Below are 14336 nucleotides of genomic sequence, written 5' to 3' on the forward strand. Positions count from 1 at the left end.
ATTTACACTTAATCACACAACAAATAGAGTTCAAAATGGGTCAGCACTCGTGAGTAGGTACAAAAAATATGGAATGATGCTAAACAGTTGGCCGTGAAAAGTGAAGTAATGAGCGCAAGTGAAAATTGCATCGGATTGGTTTAGTTAAGTGCAGCTCTACCGACCTCTTATATCCCTTGCTAATATTATGGTGAATATTTATTTTACACCAATTAGTATTGCGCATTCTCTTTAATCTTAATACATGTTAGTGGAGTATTTAAAAAATGTAAATAGGTCAGATTGATGGATTGTTTTTTATGAGTTGGGCAACAGCTAGAGAATAAATAAATGCACTCGGAATCCTCAATATGTCTCTTTTGATTTTGGAATAAAAGTTTTATCTTGCAAATTTATAAAATATTCGAGTCGAAAAAACAGCGAAGTAAAAAGTAAGATTGTCAATGGTAAAATAAAAAAAAACTATTCATTTAAAATCTGTAGGTAGAGTCAATCACCAGATCAAAGCAACATGAATTTTGAATGTGCCATTTTACAATCATAATATCTTTTTAGACGATAATCATAATTATTAGCACATTGCTGTAACATTTTAATATCCAGTACACTATGGAAACAAATCAGGTGATTTCTTTTTACAAATATATCGCGATATTCTTATACAGAAATCCATGACGCATTATAATATAATTTCAAACCACATTATTTTAAAATTGTACACGTCTAAATTTATTCGCTGATAGGGGATATTAAAAAAATATGGAAAATATGTCACCGGAAATTCATGAATCACATAAAACGCCTTCTCTTGAATGAGATTTTTTGAGTGCTCATCTCAAGAGTTTCTCTCGCCGTATGTAAATTCCGAAAAGGGAAAAAACGTGTCCCGCAAATAGATCATTGATCATAATTTGTTCAGCGTGAAGAAAAAATACGAAATACGGCACTAGTCGGTAAAAATTCGACGGACGTCACGCACCAAAACGATCTGTTAGGATTTGTGTGGTGTGTACGTGCGCGCGCGCTGCCAACATGGCGGCGTTTTTCATAAACTTTTTTCTATTTTATTTGTTACGTTTAGTTGGATATTTGTTTTTATTGCACCGGGATGCATTCTAGTAGTCACGAATTTGCCATTAGACAGGATTTGACTGTGACGTTGTGATTTTATTGCATACCGAATTTTACAAGCGGAATTACGCGTAGTGTTAATATTAGGGATATTTTGTTTTTTTTTAGCGTGATGCAGACAAACTTGGTGATGCATTAGGTGATACTAGTCCTTTAGTCACTATGCTACAAGAGGAATTATATATACTTTGTTTACCTTTAAGGAAGCTTAAAAGAAATCGGAAAGGAGGTAGAGATAGATCTAATCACTGTTTGATTGATGTAATCGCAGTGACTGTATATATTTAAAAAGGAAAGCAGTCTTGACGAGTTTTGGCACAGTTTTCTTTGAGATAGTGATATCGTGCTGCCCTGAGTGATTCGTTTTATTCTTATTGCTGTTAAACATGTATATAGCGTGGCTCTACTAGAGCTGCAAAAATCTTACTAATTAAGCTCTTCGAAATCGTAATGTAGACATGAAGTTAATACTCAGTTGGGTCGCAAAATTGGTGCTTTATATTTGTTACGTTGTTGTTTAATTCTAACAACTAACTTACGTTTTAATACATCTCCCTTCTTCTTCATATATATTTTTACCCAACTACTATAATAAAACCAACGTTATGAAAAAGAAACAGAGATATTTATGTCATCAAATCCGTCCATGCATATAATCCTGGATATACCTAGATCCGTGTCTACAAGGAGTTGCAGTTCTCATGACATCACCAGAGTCAAGTATGAACAATTAGCCGATAAGCAAAAACACTTAGCATGTATTATCCGCCGCGTTTAGGTTTACAATGTAAGCAGTCATTAGCTGGTTATGGCAGCCAGTGGTGCGCTGAACGTGCCCGCACCGCCGCCCGCGCACCACGGCTGCACCGCCCGCCACTATTTACGTAGTTGGCACGTACCGCTCCCGATCTCACATTGTTGCACGAAACTGCATGCTTACAATCTAAACTATGTCGTTTTCAGGGAAGGTGATAATTATATGTTAAAATAGCGAAGCGTACCTATAATAAATTATGTGTTTAGTAGCTCGCTTACCTAAATGGTAAGTGACGACTGCTCATACCATCCAAAGCTTCCAATTACAAAGACACTTCATAGCACTGAACTAAGTAGTTATTACATATTTAGATGAGGAAAAAGAGACAGTAAAGCCGAATTTGCATATTGTAAATAAGAGACGAAAATGTTGACGTATTCCGTGTAAAGTATGACGGGAGCGTTCTATTTATAATAGAAAATATTCATAACTAATATTCCTGAAGATTACTGCATTAGTCTCTACGTGATCCATCTAGAGATATTTTATATAAAATTAATTGTTATTGTATTGTTCCCTGATGCGCATGGTGTAATCTAAATTTGTATAATATTATCAAAATAAATATTCTAAGGTCGTGGTCCTTCAAACATAGAAGATCATTTTCAGAAATATGCCCGATGGTCTTACTTGACCTGTTATGAAACATGATTAAATTGATAAGATAATTACCAAAGATTAATTTTGTGTAATGACTGTCATTACCCAAAGCACTTTTTATTGGTTACAATCACGTAGAACGTTTAGTGTTGCCAGATGTGGGGCGCGGATTAGCGGCTCCCATCGCCATAACTCTACGCGCCAGTAACACGTAATCCTCTAATCCCTGCGGAACTATTGTAAAAAACGAGCCAAATGTGATGCATGGCTGTTTCCTTTAATTTATACATTGTTTTCTCACCTTTGCTCATGGATTAAATCCTAGTTTAATTTATAGATGTGTTGTGGTAAAACGCAGCACGAAATACAGAAAATTAAATATTGCTAACTGAATCGAGAAAAATATTGTAATCTTTATTTAAAAATAACAACTTAACTATATAAATGTAATGAGAAATTGTTATAATTGTATGATGAAATTAGTGCGCCTACGAAATTTCAAATAATGTTGATGGCTACAAGCCATTGAAGTCCATGGTGATTTGTTCCCTTAGACAATATACAAAGATCGCGACTTATATTATCTTTCCCTCTGTTAAAAATCAAATGATCATCAACACATTTATAGAATCATATAAATGTGTGTAACCTTTAAGTGTTAGCGTTGAAGATAATGTATGTATTATCATTAATACAATACAGTTTGACTATGCATATTACATTTTCAATGTAGTAGTGACACTGAAAGTAATTGAATTTTTCTGTTCGCGTGAGTAGTCGCATCCTTTCTAGATGATCTAAGATTGTTCCGAATGTGCCAATTTTACCCATTCTCAACACTGATTTTCGTGTCCAATTTTTTCTATTAATGTTGTAAGAAATGGGTAATTGTTCATTAAAATTCCCAACGTGAGAACCTGAATGCAAAGTAACGTCTCCCGCGGCGCGTGGGAGTTCCCTCGCTCTGACTCATTCCATCATTTTCAATGTGATTGGAGACAGTTTCGCTCTTTTTTCACCAGCAATTTGCTTATGCATGTGAATAAGTTACATGGGCAATTCCGGTTTTGTGTCGACATAAAAATAATACAAAATCTTTTCCTATATATTTACCGTGCATTATAAGGTACCTTCAGAGTCCATTCAAATAGTTGCCAATGCTCTATTTGCCGTCAAACAGCAACAAGCTGGCAATGCCTATCGCTTTAAAGGACATGATGCCTGATGAAATAATTAACTCTTATAAACTCCATGTGACCTACTTACTTATATCTTATTCCAGTGATAAAAAATGCAGTTTTACTCTTAATATAAATCACTAATTTAATTATTATTACTTAACAAATATAGAGTTTTATTGCAAAATGCGAACGAAAATACAAGCGACATCAATGTATCATTTTTTCCTAAATAAGGTTTTTAGGTTAGGTATACTATGGCATTTAAAATAAAATGAATGTTATTTTTTATAGATTAGGTACACGCTACAGATATCTACCCTAAATCAGCACACAAAATTAATGGAATAAACAGTTGCTATATTAAACTATATTTTTATAAAGACATCTACAAAATTTGGTATTCCTATTCTAAGGCCAATCAATAATTAATCTGCTAAAGTCGTAATACATAATTTGTAAGAAATGAATAAATTATTATTAAATTAAACTGTCGCGATACAATATTAAAACGGCAAATATAACTAAAACTACGCAGGTAACAAATTGAATTATGATCTTTTATTGTTTTACGAGTTCATTCATGCTAACAAACAATAGTATGTCACCGGAGTCCGTTCCCACGGAACACGCAAATTGCTGCATGATTACCTCACGAAACTTATGAATGACACTACAGGTGCCTGCAAAAAATCATAGTAAACAAAACAACCCGAAGCCCGTCATAGACACGTGCGTCCGTCTTTTGCGGCCAGAGACAATGGCATTATCACGCTTCCTTCGCCTTTAAAAAAAAAAACAATGCCGTCTATATTGACTTTTGGCGCGAAATTTATTGACTTGTTACTCGGTGCGTTCCCACGTACGTTTTGAATAAATTAACCGTGTAGTAGTAAACGATGCGTATTTTTTTTATACTTACAAAAATTTTGAATAAGCAACTCAAAATAAAGCTTTGCTAATATTTTAAAGTGGCATGATATGTACCTATTGCGGAACTCCGGATAACTTTCATAGTACAAAAAGGTAACTATTTTGTAAATCCTATTATGACAAAATATTAAGAAGTTCTAAACTAATTATATTCAAATATCATCCACCCAAGACGTAGATATATCGTTTTCAGTAGATATTTACGTAGACACCTAACTTTAAACGAAGAAAATATAGGTATCTGTCGAATGGAGAGGTTGTAGTAGGTTATCTGTAAAAACATTCATTATTTGTATATCTATATCTCATAGTCAAAATGAACCATAATCAATAATCACGTCTATTCTCTATTACTTTTGTAGACAAGTGTAAAGATACTGCGTATCAAATTCATTATCTTAATATATCCTAAGGAGATACCGTACATTCTTCCACATAATATATTGCTTCTGTATATAATGGCAACAGTTATAGAGACGCTAAATCATTTGTCATGAATCATAATGTCGTTGGCCATTCAGATCCGCGAATCATTGGGTCACTTTACAAAAGAGACAAAAATACAATTCAATTGTAATGTAAACTTTACTATTTGCTAAATTATTAGCATTATTACTATAACTTTTTGTTGTCAATGCTATAAATATATAACGAAAGTTACTTAATATATTTGCGGCAGCAACAGGTAAAAAAACTAAAAACTAGCAACTAAAACTAACTTGGGTCACTTCGCTGCTGTGCCAAGACTCTGTAGGCAGTATAATGCTCTTGCAAAAACGCGTGACCTTGATATCACGGACATTTCTAAGTACAGGAAACAAGTCCTACAACTGTTACGTACTCACAATTAATAATTATAATTAATCACATTCACCACCACATGTTATAACATAAGATCTTGTTATGTTTTGTCACTTCTTATTATGTTTAATCCCTTTTGTCTGCTTTAAGTTTCTACTTATATACTTAAATAATATTATTATTTTTGCCGCTGTACTAATATATAAATTTGCATGCTGTGGTCTCCTGTAATTGAAGAGGCACGTCACATTGTTAATTATACCAATATTACGACATTGTATTTATTATAAGCCGTGTATCCTTTGTTGGAGGACCTTAAATAAATAAAAAAAAAAAAAAAAAAAAAAAACAGGGATGTAGTCACATTCGTGTTTCCTAAACTTTTAGCGTATTTTCTTAAAGTTGGGTAGCTTTTTAGTCATATTTAAAAACATAATTGCTTATTGACGTAGGTACGTAAATCGATTGGAAAAGAAAAAATATATGCAATATTTCCACATTCGCGGTACTGAATACCGAACGACGAAAACATAATTATCAATTGACTGTGTGCAAAACACGCAAATGACCCACATCACATCTGTTTACAACATTGAAAGGTGTAACAAAGTTTGCATTATACTATTGGATTGTCAGATAATCTGTACGTAAATCCTTTGCAGATGATAGTCATCCGATTACACAGGTAGGATTACGTTAAGCGAAAGTAATGTGCGTTATCTTAGTGTTATTGCATTTGAGGCTTGTAGAAAACCTTTTCTTTCAATTTACGAGGGGTAGTATGTCAATGTGAGGTAAATAGTGATATACCTAAGTCATCTGAATTGGTTTCTATATAGCAGTGGCAAGGAATGAAATTCTCCAGGGAATCCGACACAAGAGAAAATTATAGGCACTAATGTAAAAATGCGGTCTGCAATTCGTTCTAATGATGATTAGATTTTAAATAAATTATGAAAGGGGGTCAGGAATAGGGTTATATGGAATCTTTGGGACTGGTATATAGAGAAAATTGCGCTACATAAAATCTTATCATATCTTCAACTTAACTTATCAACAAAAATACTAACGCTTTACATATTTACTTAACATTCTTAATAATACTTAGATACTATTTACTTAACATGTAGACGACTACAACATGTTCAAATACCTATTATAAAACAACAATTGAATATGAATATTATTGAATTCAGTACCTTATATTATTAATAATATTTATCTAAAAATAGTAAAAAAACTTTGCTATTAAGAACCAGCCAATACAGACTACAGACCATATTAAAACATATGATTATTTTAATTTAGTAGATTTAAATGAATTGCCATGTCTCTATGAACAAGAGCTTCTTAAGTATTAGATTCCCCTGTCTAAAGTTCGACACCCGTTCCCATAAAACAATACGCAAGGGAGGCCCACCACGTCGCGCCCGGATCCTACAGATTACGCGCACGTGTGCCGACGGCCGACGGGTTTTGTGCGCTCGCCGGATTTAGTTACAAGTTTGGATTGAAGATGACGAATTGTGTCACAATAGTCATATTGAAATTATTTGTTTGCATGCAATATACATCCTACGTTAAGGGATTCAATTAATACTTAATATTACTTTTACATGTTGTATTCCGATTTGTTCAGGTATTGGAAAACGCATCTTAGATTAATTTAGTATTATTACAATTGATAATGTTTGTACAATTTCTAAAAAAAGTGATAAAGACATTCCGTTGGAAATTTTATCAACTTACTTTAAAAACGATGAATTATTCTAAAAGTCCCTTTCTGAACCTCATTGTTATTCTTACAAATCGACAAAGAATCCCCAATTCTTGTGGTACTACCTGTTATGGCTACCAATCTAGGAGTCTACAAGAAAAAAAACATGTACAAATTTTATATCAACCTCCACTTACGATGACATAAACGCGCAACAAGAAATTTACTGTGGCATTTTAACATGTTTCCTAAACCATATTTAAATGTCAATATTATTTTATTTATTTATATTCTATCATTGAAACACGAACTAAGAAAAATAATTATTTAAGGATGTTTTTTGTGCATCTAAGTAACGTCAATAGATTATATTTTATCTCACGGACATCTTCCTTTAGTCACATCACGCAAACGTTTCAAATTTCGATTGTATAAAATCGCGAGAACCCCATACAGACAAGATGGCGACTGATATGCAAATTACATATCGAGCATGTGTCTATTGATTGTGGTGCTTTCAACCGCATGCCGTCCGGCTGATGTGTGATCACGCATAATTAATGTTCATATAAACTTATTGAAGTTTAATTGTATTTTTTATAAATACGATAATATTTAGAACTAGTACTAAATGTCATTATTGCGGTATAGGGTAACTTTGACTTCTCTTTTTCAAATCGAGCTGTGATTTGAAGATGATTATTTTCAGAAATAATGTAATGATTATTGAACATCAAACCGGTAAATGAATATTTTTCCTTTTCCTTACATGAAAATAAAAGTAAAAATATATTAACCGTAAAAAGGTGGTACATGCCTACAGTACAATATCGTTGTTCCACTGCTTTTTCGACGTGAGGATATTTGCCATTAGAAATAAAACAATTTATTTTGATCGCGTATAATATAGTTTTATTTCAAATGTAATAATTCGACTTTAAAATGACTTGATTTACAGAACTTTTTTGGTACACAATCAATTATAATTGTTATATTAATTTCATTAATAAAGTTAATGCTGCTAGAACCGATGTCATCTATTTAACTTTACGGCGGCTACTAAAGACTTTATCCCTTCGATTGACATAAACAGTAAACATGACAAAATAAAAATAACAAATCCGTTACAAATATAGATAACAATTCGATAGCCAAGTGACAGATACGGGCTCTATTGTTCACGCCCATAGAGTGTTGCTATTGTAGTACCTGTTGCCGTTTCCGAAATGGTCATAAGGTGTTCAGTTTGTTTTTGGACCTGTCCGTGTGAGGTGCACGGGGATTACACATAGTACATATTTTTAAGTGTAAATAATGAAATATCCGTGTAAGAAATATTTTAGGAAGTATACTACAGAGCTTTACATGGACAGTCGTGAGTATATTCTTTTTAATCATCAACAAACGCATACATATAATAATAAATAAAGGCGAAAGATAATGTTTATAAAATGTATTATATTTATGGAAGTAAGTGCTTTATAAAATTGAGAAAATTGTAAGTTTATCACGCTGGCCAAATGCCAATATTGGTAGCTTAGGTTGGTGGTAATGCCAACACATTCACAGCAGTGAAACGGTTATAATAAATATGTTACTATTGAATATATAAATGACAAGTCGATTGAAATTTTTAGCATTTTTATAGGAGTTATTAATTTCAAAAGGATTATATTTTCTAACTTGTGAATATTTGAAATATTAATATCTAAAGCTTTCTAAAACAATAAATATAAGATGATTTATGTATGAAGACTCTTTAAACGTTTTCCCGGGTACAAACGATTTAAAAAAGCGCATAAATATTTTTTTTTACTTCCTTGTTTTGCAAACATAAAAAGAAGAATGTATAATTTTATGCCGTTGCTTTTCCGATAAATAGACAGTAAAAAAATATATGTCAGGTCACCACTAGGCTGAACGACATAAACTTTAATCAACGTTCCTTTTTTAAATTTGCGTTTACTGGTTTATTAAGTTTTATTGGTACATATTAACTATATTGCTTTCTTTATTTGGTTGATTCTATTTTATTAACCAAACTAATTAATAATTAAGATGCTTTTCATGTAATATAGATTATTACGATTAAGATATTTCCAAATGCCAAATAATGTACTTTAAAAACCTGCTAAATTAAAACACTGACACAAAGGTAGAGTCGACAACAATATTTAAGTGTTCAATCTGTTTTGTACATGGAAAACGTAAGTTAATGAAGGCATTTTTAACATGCAAGACAATATTACGGTCAGAAGTGGAAACAAGTATGTACGTAGCTTAAATTAGAATTATATTAACTTAGATGCCTAGTAGTGGCGTAGCTTGCAATAGAAGGCCCTATATCAAAATTTGTTAGAAACCCGACAAGGCAGTGCAAACTTTTGGGAGCCCACTTAGTTTAATTTAGGTGTGGGCCAAAAGGGGCCCTAAAGCTCAAGGGTCCTGTATCATGAATGCGGCGGTAGCTACGCCTATGGTGCCTATATATTGTATTTAATTGACTATGGTGGTTAACACTTAGGCACCAACTCTTATTTTTTGTTTGGTAAACGCCATTTTTGTAAGGAATCAGTTGAATAAATTTTATTACTTTAAAAATAGAAAAGTCGAATATCTCTTGATAGCACGGGCTAACAACCGGTAAGAGCTAAATATTTCTTTGCTACTCACTTAATTTAGAATAACATATATAAGTAGAAACTTATAATCATCCTTTTGTTATACACAATTATTGTACTATGCATGTATTAACTGATAGTTTTTCGAAAATCTATATTAATATGTAAATATAAAAAGTTTATTTGAACGCGCTAATCTCAGAAACTACTTAACCGATTTTGTCTTTTTTTTTCACTGGTTGGAAGCTACATTTCTCCTGACTGTTATAAGCTACTTTTTATCCCGAAAACTTTTTCACGCGGGCGGAACCGCAAACAAATTGTAAAATGAAATATTATAGTTCTACTCCTCTTAATTATTATATCGTTCGAAGTGAATTATGAAAGTTAAGTTCGTAACTCCCACGTCGTAGCCACGCCTTCTAAACACCTACGGGCGTTGTGTCTAGAGCTGTGGCTAGAAGCAGTATGGCCCTGTACCCCCCACACGCTGCTTCCCTCCCAAATGTGTATTGGAAAGTTGCCAAATGGCGCAGAAGTATTTACCCGGCGTTTGCTTGTAAGGAGCGCTGACTCCGCCTTTGTTATTCTAGATTTCTACATTGTTGCTATGTTACAATAATAGTATTTTCTTCTGAGACTTTGTTATTTTCCAGAAAGTTAGAATACGTATTATTAAATGTGCCACAATTATTCGATATTAAATTATTGAATACAATCGATCACACAAAATGGGAAAATAATTCCACATAAATAATTATTTATTGGCAATAATTAAGCCCTCTATTATGTTTATCTTATTTATTCTATTATTTATTTATTACCTTCGTAGTAGAATGAATTTACTGAATTATGATTTAATGTATCTCGTAAATATTTAATTTGCTTTTTATTTAGGGACGCTTTTCTAATTTTCAAGTATTTCCTATACGAAATTCCTGTAATGTGATAATTTAAATATCTTGGTAATTCTCGAGAATCCTTCCATTAAATCCAAGTGTACTTATAGAAATGTAAGTAAATTGTACGACACAAATTAATCTCTACCTTTGTTTTAAATTTAATAATTTAGGCGACATAAATTATAAAATATTTTCAAAGTAAATAAAATATAGCACGATAAACTTTTTTTTATAAAAATCTGTAGATGTGTTGTAGAGAAATCTATTAGAGTTTACTCGTTAAATGTTAAAACTGTTTAAGAAAATGAAATGTTGCTTTGGCATTCCAATGGCGGAACATTGCTGATTTATGCGAGCTAAGAGTTATAAACGAGCCCCATGCGTTGTGTTTATTTTAGTTACCGCACGCCGGGTACACCCAATGGTTTCCTTTATAACTTCTCCCTCTTACTTGATTGTATTTAAATACATAATATTAGGTAGCGAGTCCAATATAGTCTTGGAAAAAATTTTCTTAGGTTAAATTTACCTAAGAAGATCTTCTCTTGCAACCCACCCCCGTCAAGATCAGAGAATCCTAGTGTGTGCATCCTTTAAAAAATCATAGAACTTACGCGAATTTCAATTATACTTTCAGACATAAGTAATTTGATGTTTTTCATTTTAGGTGTGGTCTAGATTTACTGTATAAGCCATTCGACTGTTCGCCAAATTATTTACATCAATTTTTAAAACACGATAATGTTATATGAATATATCTAATTTACAAAATATCTGTAGTAAAAATAAAACGGTATGTGTAAAAGCTGTAGCGAGCGCGGGCCGATGCGATTTGTAAGCATTAGCCAACTGAATTATTCATCATACTTAGTTGTTGTTTTCCCGCCGAAACATGGCGCTTTACTGTCATGGCGGACCTTTGTTTTATTTTTCACAAAACGCAAAGGCGTACCGTGCACCTCGTTCAAATTATGCAAGCGACTTCGTTAGGTGGAACAGAATGTATAATGTATTTGGGGTAGGTCATGGAGGGTTGATGGGACAGAAAGTACTCTGTGCTAATTGAATTAATTAGTCTAGACATTGACTTCAATTAAGTAATTCTTATTCTATCGTAGGCTTTGATACAAAAGTTTTATTACGTTTTTTTTTAGATGTAGGTGTAAAAGTGATACTTTTACTTAACTAACCTGCTGGTAGTGCAATTCAATCATGAAAATTTCAAATAACTCATATTAATCATTAGTAAAATTCTTTATAATCCACAAACTTACGGGAAATAGTTTTACGCAAACCTCCAAAAATATGTAATTCACGCAGCTTGCCGCAAGGAGAGTGGTCGCGCGACGCTCGACGCGGCCGCGATAATGAAAGAGAAGAGCAAGAACGCGGCGCGCTCCCGCCGCGAGAAGGAGAACGCGGAGTTCCTCGAGCTGGCCAAACTGCTGCCGCTGCCTGCCGCCATCACCTCGCAGCTCGACAAGGCCTCCGTCATACGACTCACCACCTCCTACCTCAAGATGCGGCAGGTCTTTCCTGACGGTGAGGATTTTATAGCGCTAACTATGCCATCAAGAGTTGTACCACCTATGACATAGATTTACAAAGCACGTTGTAACAGCGATCTTTAGCCCGAGTTATTTAGAGCCATATTAATAGATGCAACTGAATTTCGTTCTGAAGTGAGATATCGGCTGGACGTTGTCAAATTAAAGTCAGTACAATCAGTATCTTAAGATCGATATCTTATGTCACAGCATGTGACGCATTTTTAGTTAAATTTTGTATTTTGCACAGCTGAAAACAGGCGATCAAATAACAGCTCAATCATTGTGGATTAAATAGTTAAATACTTTAAACGTCTACTTAAGATCTTACTCAAAAGATAAATAAGTTTTTAATAGAAAGAAAGAAAATATTTATATCTAACAAGCAAAATTACATAACAATTACAAAAACAAAAATACTTAAATCTATTTGCTCGTCACAAAAGCGACCCCAGCTCAGCATATGCTGATAAATAGACTTGTAATCATTTCTTTTAACAAGGCGATATCAATGGAAGACTGCTTGGTAGGTTAATAGCTTGGAACCCTGAAATGAAGTGTTGATGACGCGCCCAGATGCGGCAATCTCAGGGTAGTATTATGTGTCGAGGCAGGCCTGGGAGACGCGTGGGGCGCGGCGCCGCCGCCGCCGCAGCCCCGCGAGCTCTCCATCCGGGAGCTCGGCTCGCACCTGCTGCAGACGCTCGACGGGTTCATATTCGTGGTGGCGCCCGACGGCAAGATCATGTACATCAGCGAAACGGCGTCCGTACATCTCGGGTTAAGTCAGGTGAGAACATCAATTACGACTTAAGAATACATGGATTACATTATTTCGTTCAAATTAATGAGCTTTCTAAGAGCTGCTCTTAAATGCCGTCCATTATTTACACACATTTGTAGGACTTTTCCATTATGAAAATTTATGGTAGTTGGAAATGATTATATCGTATGATATGGTCCTTGTCACGGCGGAATAATTCTCTCTAATACAGAATAAAGTCAGAAGCTAATTTTATTTCCTCGTAATTCGTCAAAATATTTAGGACACTCATTAAAAAAAATAGCAACAAATAATCGCAATAAATATACTAAAATATTATTATTTTAATTTATTTTTCCATTTAAAATGTAAATATGATCGAAATTATTATAATAAAATAATGGATTAAAGCTATAATGTAATGTTTGTGTAGGTGGAGCTGACCGGCAACTCGATATACGAGTACATCCACCAGGCGGACCACGAGGAGATGAACGCGGTGCTCAGCCTCCACCACCCGCACTCCTACCACGGCCACCAGTACCCGTCGCTCGGGTAAATACATCACTTATTTCATCATCATCATTTCTCTCGGGAATCGTCCACTGCTGGACATAGGCCTCCCCCATTGAGCGCCACAGGGATCGGTTTTGGGCCACCCTCATCCATCGGACTCCGGCGACCCTCACCAGGTCCTCGGTCCATCTCGTGGGAGCCTGCCTACACTGCACTGCTACTCCAGAACTTTTCCGCCCTAACGGCCATCAGATCTACGAGCTATATGCCCTACCCACTGCCACTTGAGTTTCGCAACTCTAACTCATCATTATTTTACTAATACACTATCTGAGTTGCCAATATTTCATTATCACGATCATTTGAAACAACTCGGGCTGGTGGTAGGTCTGTTATATGTGAAAGTCCGCCTGAGTAGGTACCACCGCAATATCTATTTCTGCCGCCAAGCAGTTTGTAGCCACTGTTGTGTTCTGGTTTGAAGGACATTGTAGCCAGTGTAACTACTGGACATAATAAGACTTAACATATCACGTCTCGAGATGGCGAGCGCCGTGGAATACCAAACAATACTTTGTAATTCAAGCTTTTGGATGGTGTTTCTACTGTTTATGGTTGTATCACTTACCATCAGGCTAACGGCAAGCTCGTCTCCTCATTCAAAGCAATAAAAAAAACAAGAAACTCGTGACAATTATTTTCCTTAGTTCTTACACACTCAAACAAAAAATACACTTTTCACTAATAAGTATCTAATAATTACAATCGTAATTATAAACATAGACATTAAAAAAATAATTTCATTAAAGT

General features: G+C 34.2%; 1 protein-coding gene across 3 annotated transcripts in view; it reads left to right on the forward strand.

The window, feature by feature from the left end:
* Positions 1-14336, forward strand: part of LOC115454022 (single-minded homolog 1) — a 47037-nt gene that overhangs the window by 13939 nt on the left and 18762 nt on the right. For 2 of the 3 annotated variants that reach the window (XM_037443541.1, XM_037443540.1), the window contains exons 2-4: positions 12021-12242; positions 12862-13037; positions 13444-13565. In XM_037443541.1, the coding sequence (XP_037299438.1) occupies positions 12068-12242; positions 12862-13037; positions 13444-13565 (473 nt within the window). In that variant the 5' untranslated portion in view covers positions 12021-12067. Of the gene's footprint in view, positions 1-8244; positions 8553-12020; positions 12243-12861; positions 13038-13443; positions 13566-14336 lie in introns of those variants that run through there. The other variant, XM_037443538.1, reaches the window with a different exon arrangement.

The sequence above is a fragment of the Manduca sexta genome, chromosome 26 (assembly GCF_014839805.1).
Source record: "Manduca sexta isolate Smith_Timp_Sample1 chromosome 26, JHU_Msex_v1.0, whole genome shotgun sequence".
Classification (NCBI taxonomy): domain Eukaryota; kingdom Metazoa; phylum Arthropoda; class Insecta; order Lepidoptera; family Sphingidae; genus Manduca; species Manduca sexta.